Source organism: Bison bison, unplaced genomic scaffold (genome assembly GCF_000754665.1).
Source record: "Bison bison bison isolate TAMUID 2011002044 unplaced genomic scaffold, Bison_UMD1.0 scf7180017864158, whole genome shotgun sequence".
NCBI classification, from domain to species: Eukaryota; Metazoa; Chordata; class Mammalia; order Artiodactyla; family Bovidae; genus Bison; species Bison bison.
The window spans coordinates 2,100,241-2,108,081 of NW_011494730.1; the positions used below are offsets into that span (position 1 = coordinate 2,100,241).

General features: G+C 51.8%; 1 protein-coding gene across 1 annotated transcript in view; it reads right to left on the reverse strand.

Annotated features, from left to right (window-relative positions):
- Nucleotides 1-5,565: 5,565 nt before the first annotated feature.
- Nucleotides 5,566-7,841, reverse strand: part of GJA4 (gap junction protein, alpha 4, 37kDa) — a 2,817-nt gene continuing 541 nt past the window's right edge. Inside the window, exon 2 of the mRNA XM_010841214.1 lies at nucleotides 5,566-7,128. Coding sequence (XP_010839516.1) covers nucleotides 6,110-7,111 — 1,002 coding nt within the window. The 5' untranslated portion in view covers nucleotides 7,112-7,128 and the 3' untranslated portion in view covers nucleotides 5,566-6,109. The remainder of the gene's footprint in view (nucleotides 7,129-7,841) is intronic.

Below are 7,841 nucleotides of genomic sequence, written 5' to 3' on the forward strand. Positions count from 1 at the left end.
GGTCAGTGGTAAATTCACGAGGTCAGCAACCCAGTGGTCAGTGAGTCAGCACGCTAGACTGGGAAGAAGTTTTGCCATCAGCCAGCCCATGAGCTCTCGGCTTTGTTTATGTGCAGCTCATGATGTTCACCGCTCCCATGGGCTGCAGATAAGATGACCTTGGCTTGTGAAAAATTCCCAGTGCACTCCACATAACCCTGTCTTTTTCTTACTCAGAAAGGCAATGTGGATTCAAGTGACTGGAATTGACCTTATTATAAGAAATGAACCTAGAGTCTATTATACAGAGTGAAGTAAATAAAAAAGAGGAAGATAAATATCGTGAAGCGAAGTGAAAGTGAAGTTGCTCAGTCGTGTCTGACTCTTTGCTACCCCATGGACTGTAGCTCCTCCGTCCATGGGATTTTCTGGGCAAAGGTACTGGAATGGGTTGCCATTTCCTTCTCCAGGCAAATATCGTATACTATATCTAGATATACGGAATCTAGAAAAATGGAACCGAAGAATTTATTTGCAAGGCAGCAATGGAGAAACAGACATAGAGAACAGACTTATGGAAATGAGGAGAGGGGAGGAGAGGGTGAGATGTATGGAAAGAGTAACATGGAAACTTACATCACCGTATGTAAAATAGATAGCCCATGGGAATTTGCTGTAGATCTCAGGAAACTGAAACAGGGGCTCTGTATCAACCTAGAGGGGTGGGATGTGGAGGGAGATGGGAGGGAGGTTCAAGAGGGATATATGTATACCTATGGCTGAGTCATGTTGAGTTTTGACAGGAAACAACAAAATTCTGTAAAGCAATTATCCGTCAATTAAAAATAAACAAATTTAAAAAAATCTTGAATCTGTTCTGATTCATGAAAAATAACAAATCTCTTGTGAGCTGCAGGTCAATGATTAGGGACGAGTTACTCCTGTGATGCTCCTCACAGCTGCCAAGTACCTGTCTCTCATCCAATCCTTTCATTTCACAATGGTGACACTAAAGACCCAGAGAGGAGAAAGGGCCACAGTGAAGTGAGTGGGAGGCAGGAGTCAAGCCTCCTCCAGCTCTTTCTGTGACTGAGAGTTGCCTGTTATCAACTTAGATTTTGGTGGTGAGGGATAGGCTGGTGGGAGGAAAAAGAATGTGATGGAAGAAATGAAATGTGAATCTGCTGTGTTCCATCCAAGCCACATCACAAAAGAGATGCCTGAGTACTATATGTGCTCATATTGTTCATACATATAAGTAATTTTTATTTTATATTAGAGCATATTTGATTAACAATGCTGTGTTAGCTTCAGGTGTACAGCAAAGTGATTCAGTTATACATATACACGTATCTGTTCTTTCTCAAATTCTTTTCTGGTTTAGGTTATTACAGAATATTGAGCAGAGTTCCCTGTCCTTGTTGGTTATCTGTTTTAAATACAAGTAGTGTTCAGTTCAGCATGTATTAACCTTCTCCTTGACTTCCTCTATCAGTGCTTGGAGGTGAGGTGGGCCCATGGAGTGGTGGCATGGGTTGAATTGTGTTCCCCCAAAAGGTATTGCTAACCCCCAGCCACTCAGAATGTGACCTTATATGGAAATAGGGTCTTTACAGAAGTGAGCAAGTTAAAATGAAGTCATGGAATGTGTACTCAGTTGCATCCGACTTTTTTGCCACCCTATGGACTATAGCCCGCAAGTCTCCTCTGTCCATGGGATTTCCCAGGCAAGAATACTGGAGGGGGTTGCCATTTCCTCCTCCAGGGGATCTTCCCGACCCAGCGATCATTGAACCTGCATCTCCTACACTGGCAGGCAGATTCTTTACCATTGAGCCACCTGGGAAGCCCTAAAATGAAGTCATTAGGATGACACTAATCCAATAGGAATGGTATCTTTATAAAAAGGAGAAGTTTGGACCCACAACAGACAGGCACACAGGGAGAATGCCACACAAAGATGAAGGCAAAGATGGGGGTGATGCATCTATAAGCTGAGGAGTGCCAAGGATGGCAGCAAGCCACCAGAAGTCAGGAGGGAGGCATGGAACAAACTCTCCCTCACAGCCAGGAGCCAGCCCTGTGGACACCTTGATCTTGGACTTCTGGCCTCCAGAACTGAGACAATACATTTCTGTCACTGGAGCCACCCAGTCTGTGGAACTTTGTTATGACAGCCCTAGGAAGTGAGTAGGGCTGGGCCGGGGCTTACAGCCGCTCTTCATTGCATAAGTCCTCATCTCAAGGCCCCTAATCTGTGTGAGCCCTTCCCCACTGCACTAGCCTCATCCTTAAATCCCCAGCCCACTTGCCCTTGTGTTTGTGCGGCCACCAGTCTGGGACTCAACACCAGCCTTGCCGAAGGCCCACGTCCCTGGGCCCTGGCCTGACCTCAGCCCTGACACCAAGCTCAGAGTGGGTGAGCCTTGAGGGAGGGGAAGGATGCCCTCCTCACTCACCTACACCTGTCTTCTCCCACCTTTCCAGGCCAAGACAGGCAGAGGACATCAGAAACACAGGCTCCCAGGGCCCCCAGGTGGGGTTGGCTCTAAGAGACCAACCTCTGACCCCACAGCTCTGGCCTCTCAGCCTGACTGATGGAGAATGCCCTCCCGCTACCTTTTAAAATTTACAGTGCTCTTTATTTTGCACAGCCTTCTGTCATTTTAGAGCTGTCTTTATTTTTCTTTTTAACTTTTTATTTTTATGTTAGAGTATAGCTGATTAACGAGGACTTCCCTGGTGGCTCAGACGGTAAAGCATCCGCCTACAATGTGGGAGACCTGGGTTCAATCCCTGGGTTGGGAAGATCTCCTGGAGAAGGAAATGGCAACCCACTCCAATATTCTTGCCTGGAACACTGCGTGGACAGAGGAGCCTGGTAGGCTATAGTCCATGGGGCTGCAAAGAGTCGGACACGACTGAGTGATTTTACTTTACTTTTTCTAGCTGATTAACAATGTTGTGATAGTTTCAGGGGGACAGCAAATGAACTCAGCCATACATGTACATGTATCCATTCTCTCCCACAGAGCTCTTTAGATCGTACAGGTGTAGCAGTTAATTGAAGTGGTAAGTCTAACAATGGGGGAGAGGCTAAAAGATGCTCTGAATTCAGATCTTGATAATTTAGTTGTTTTGCTAATGGATATTTAGAAAATTGGAAAAATTTAAAATGTTGGACAAGCGTCCAGATAACAGATCAAAATGTCTTACTTGTATTTGGTTTCAAGAAGGCAAAAATCCCTTGAAGGGGACTTCAGCCTCCTGGAGTTACGCCCTTCTAACGCATGAATGGTGTGCTTTCTGCCCAGCCTAACTTAATTCCTCCTTTCATAGTCAAAGTCTATGCAGGTCTAGGCCCGTAGTGACTTCAGAGCATCACCCCAGCGATCCTTAGGGACTCAGTGGGGTGGAGAGTGTGTGAAATAGGCTCATACCAAGCAGCGATCCAGATTGCTGAAAGGTAGTCTCCATCACTGGAGACTGGCTGGAGGTCAGGAAGGGCTTCCTGGAGGAGGAAGAACCAATGCTAAGCTTACTGGAGAGGGTGAGCTTAGTATTATTGCATGACATTAGGAGCCAGGTGCAATCATGTACTTTCTCTTATTTTTATTTCTTATACCTGTGAGGCAGGCAATATTATCTGCATTTTATAGTTGAGAAAACTGAGACTTGGAGAAATGAAATGATTAAAACCACATGGCTTTATGTGTCTTAGCTGCTGCTGCTAAATCGCTTCAGTCATGTCCGACTCTGTGTGACGCCATAGACAGCAGCCCACCAGGCTCCCCCGTCCCTGGGACTCTCAAGGCAAGAACACTGGAGTGGGTTGCCATTTCCTTCTCCAATGCATGAAAGTGAAGAGTGAAAGTGAAGTCGCTCAGTTGTGTCTGACTCTTAGCGACCCCATGGACTGCAGCCTACCAGGCTCCTGCATCCATGGGATTTTCCAGGCAAAAGTACTGGAGTGGGGTGCTATTGCCTTCTCCTATGTGTCTTAGAGGCCTTATTTAAACTGAGGACTCTCTAACATCAAAGCTTATCTTACTCTTTCTTCTGCATTCAGGCTCTGCCTTTTTGGGGTACAGCTGTGTTTAAAGGACTGGTGGGGTTTGGAAGTGTTGGGGAAGAGGCACTCTAGGCTGGCAAAGGAGCAGGATGAGAACCTACCCAGTGAGTCTGGGGAACTATGACAGGGCTGGTCTGATTGGATCTCAGGGAATTCAGAGGGAACAAGGGGAACCAAAGTTAGAAGAGTGAGGACTGTAACTTATCAGGCTGAGCATTCAGACTTGCTGGGTAAGCAGTGAGTGAGTGAACCCTGGGGTCAAGGATACAGAGCTGGTGCTTTGAAGACCTACCTTGGTGGGAAGGGCCAAGTTGCTCCCCTGCTGTAAAGGCTCTCAAGGAGAAGTGTGTGGCCACATGAGATGGACCCCACTCCCTCCTAAAAGCCCAGCCCCATACCTCCCTGGGTAGGGGAGACAACCAGCTTCCTTCAAGGGCCACTGAGTGTTCCCTCCATCTGGGTCAGCTTCCACATGGAAGGTCATCTCTGCCAGCACTGGACTCATCAGCTATACCTCCCACATCCCAGATGGCTCATCAGGCCCTGAGCACCCCCTTAATCCTCAGTGGTTCCCCTCCTCTTGCCTCTGCGCAATTTTCTGTCTAAATAAGACGTCCTCTTCCCTTCACGGTAGACTTCCATTTTATCTGTCAAGATCCAGTTCAATTGTTCCGCACCCCCCCGAAACCTTTGTGACTCAGAGGCAAGATTCCATTCCTCCACTGGACCTTGACAGTCCTGTGCACTTCTCTACACGACCACTGTCTGTTCTGAGTTTTAGGTGCATGGGGAGGAGGTATGATGCAGGTCCTTAAGTTGCTCCTTCTGGTGGGCAGACAAGAAAGGGCCAAGGCAGCAGGGGTAAGTGGTCTAAACCAGCCTCCCCAAACACCAAGGACTGCAGGCCCACTTGAGCCAGACTCTGAAGGGCTTGGCTGGCAGGCAGACAGGTGAAGAGTGTTAATTGCTTAGTCACGTCCGACTCTTTGCAAAGCCCCTGTACTGTGGCCTGCCAGACTCCTCAGTCTACGGGATTCTCCAGGCAAGAATACTAGAATGGGTTGCCACTCCCTTCTCCAGGGGATCTTCCTGATCCAGGGACTGAACCCGGGTCTCTCACATTGCAGGCAGATTCTTTACCCTCTGAGCCACCAGGGAAGCCCAGGGCAGGTGAGGAGCAGTGTCCAGTAAGGAAGCACACTGCAGTGGGGAGCATGGCCGGGGCGCTGGATGGCCGGGGGGCAGGATGAGGATAGACACTGTTTAGCCCACTGATTAATGGACAGGTTGAAGGGGCTGGGACAGTGAGGATGGAAAGAAGAGGCTGGTGCTGAGGCATTTCAGAAGGCAGAGTGTTCAGGACTCAGAGCTGCTGAGAGCTGGTACATAGGAGTTTGAGGGTTTAAGGCACTGGCTGGTGTTGGGATTGCAGAGGCAAGGAACCCTGGGCAAAGCAACTGTCCTCCAACCCCCCACACCAAGGTACATCATGACAGTATCAACACACACCTCGCTTGTGATCAAGTCCTGTTTATTTTAGAAGGATAAACAGTGGAAGTAGGAAGGAGTGATGAGAACAAGACCCCACTCCCCTTGACAGGGCCAGATGCAGCACAGGCTGTGTGTGTGTGAGTCTGTGTGTGTGTGTATGTGTGTGTGATCAAGGCTGACCCAGCAGCCTCCACCAGCCTTTCCTGAGAGGACAGGGCGTGCAGACAACCTGGGTGGAGGTGAATCTGCCACGGGGGTGGGGGTGGGGGTGGGGTAAGTTGTCTCCGAATCCCTCTGAACCAGGTGAAAAAGACCAAAGGGCTCAAACACCCTTGGCTAAGAGCGCCCCACGCTGGCTCTGTCTGTGCCTGGGACAAAGCCACATTCTGGAGGGCAAAGTGTGGTGCTCTCTGGTCATTAGGAAGGACGCAGGTGTCAAGAACAACATGCAAGGAGGCTCTCTGGCCAGCCAGCACCTGTTTCCCCCAGCCATCTCTGTGGAACCTTGCATTAAAAGGCAGCAAGACTTCCCAGGCCCCGCTGCGGGGTGATGGAAGCCTCAGGCCCTTACACATACTGTTTCTTGGAAGCAGAGCTACTGGGGCGACTGGGGGATTTCCGGCCAGTCTGGGGGGGTGGGTCCAGGAAGAGGGGGGCTCTGGAAGAAGCCAGCCTCTCCTCTGTAGTCAGGTTGGCCCAGTTCTGCTCACTGGACGACAGCCCGTTGTAGGTGGGGCAGGGCGGGGATGAGGGCCCCTCACTCATGGGGAGGTAGAAGAAGACCTGGTCGGCGTAAGGCTCCGAGGAGGTGCCCGGGGCTGGGGGCGCATCCTGGCGCTGCCGGGCCCTCACCCCCCGGCTGAGGCAGCGGCACAGCAGGTACGCCAGCTCCAGCAGGTTGAGCACCAGGGAGATGAGTCCGACCACCAGCATGAAGATGATGAAGATAGTCTTCTCCGTGGGGCGAGAGACGAAGCAGTCCACGAGGTAGGGGCAGGGTGAGCGCTGGCACACAAACACGGGCTCCATGGTCCAGCCATAGAGACGCCACTGGCCGTACAGGAAGCCCGCCTCCAGCACGCTCTTGCAGAGCACGCTGGCCACATAGGTGCCCATCAGTGCCCCGCGGATCCGCAGGTGACCGTCTTCCGCCACCGAGATCTTGGCCATCTGGCGCTCTATGGATGCCAGCGCCCGCTCCACGTGTGGGTCCTTGGCTGGCAGTGCCCGGAGCTCCCCCTCCTTCTGCCGCAGGCGCTCCTCGCGCCGAGACAGGTAGATGACGTGGCCCAGGTAGACCAGGGTGGGCGTGCTGACGAAGAGGAACTGCAGCACCCAGTAGCGGATGTGGGAGATGGGGAAGGCCTGGTCATAGCAGACATTGGTGCAGCCCGGCTGGGCCGTGTTACACTCGAAATCCGACTGCTCGTCGCCCCATACCGACTCGCCGGCCAGGCCCAGGATGAGAATGCGGAAGATGAAAAGGACTGTCAGCCAGATCTTGCCCACCACGGTCGAGTGCTCTTGGACCTGGTCTAGCAGCTTCTCAAGGAAGCCCCAGTCGCCCATGGCTCCCGGGCCTCCGTCTGTAGGGAGGCATAAGACATGGTCAGCGTCCTTCTCAGCTGTCCTAGCAACAGGCCTGCGGGAGGTTGCCCACGCGCAGAGGGGAAGGGACTGGCCTGGGGGCTCACACCCAGCAGGACTAAAAGCAGACCTTTGGCTGATGGCTGCTAAGCTCTGGCGAGGGTACAGCTAGGAGCCCTGTCTAGTCCCACCTGGGTCCCTCCTGACCCAGCCGAAGGAGCTCTGGATCCAGGTGAGCCTCCTGAGCCTAAGGGAACAGAGAATTTGAGGAACCCATCCAAGGTCACAGAGCTGCGCCATGCTCCTCCTCCCTTTGGCCCAGGACAGGCTGTCCCCAGACAGTGAAGGGGAGGTGGTGGTGATAACTCCAGCTTCCAGGGGGCTAAAAGCCTCAGGTCCCCTCTCCCCTCCCCAGCAGCTCTCGCCCAGCTGGCCTCACTCTAACCTCTGAGTTCCTGGTGAAGGCATGCTAGACACTCAAGGCAGCATCCTGCATTAGCTCCACCTGTCAGCAATAGCGAGCACCTGCCGCTTAAGTACCCACTCTTGATCTCCGGTCCCATTTCTCCATTCCCTCCCCCTGCCAAAGCTGTTGCTGCCAGATTCTAGGCTCTTGAAAGGAACTGTCATAGCAGGCTGGAGGCACAGGCCACAGAGTTCCCAGAACTTCAGGGGGAGAGTTGGCGGGGAGGAAGGTGGGGGAAAGGGGATG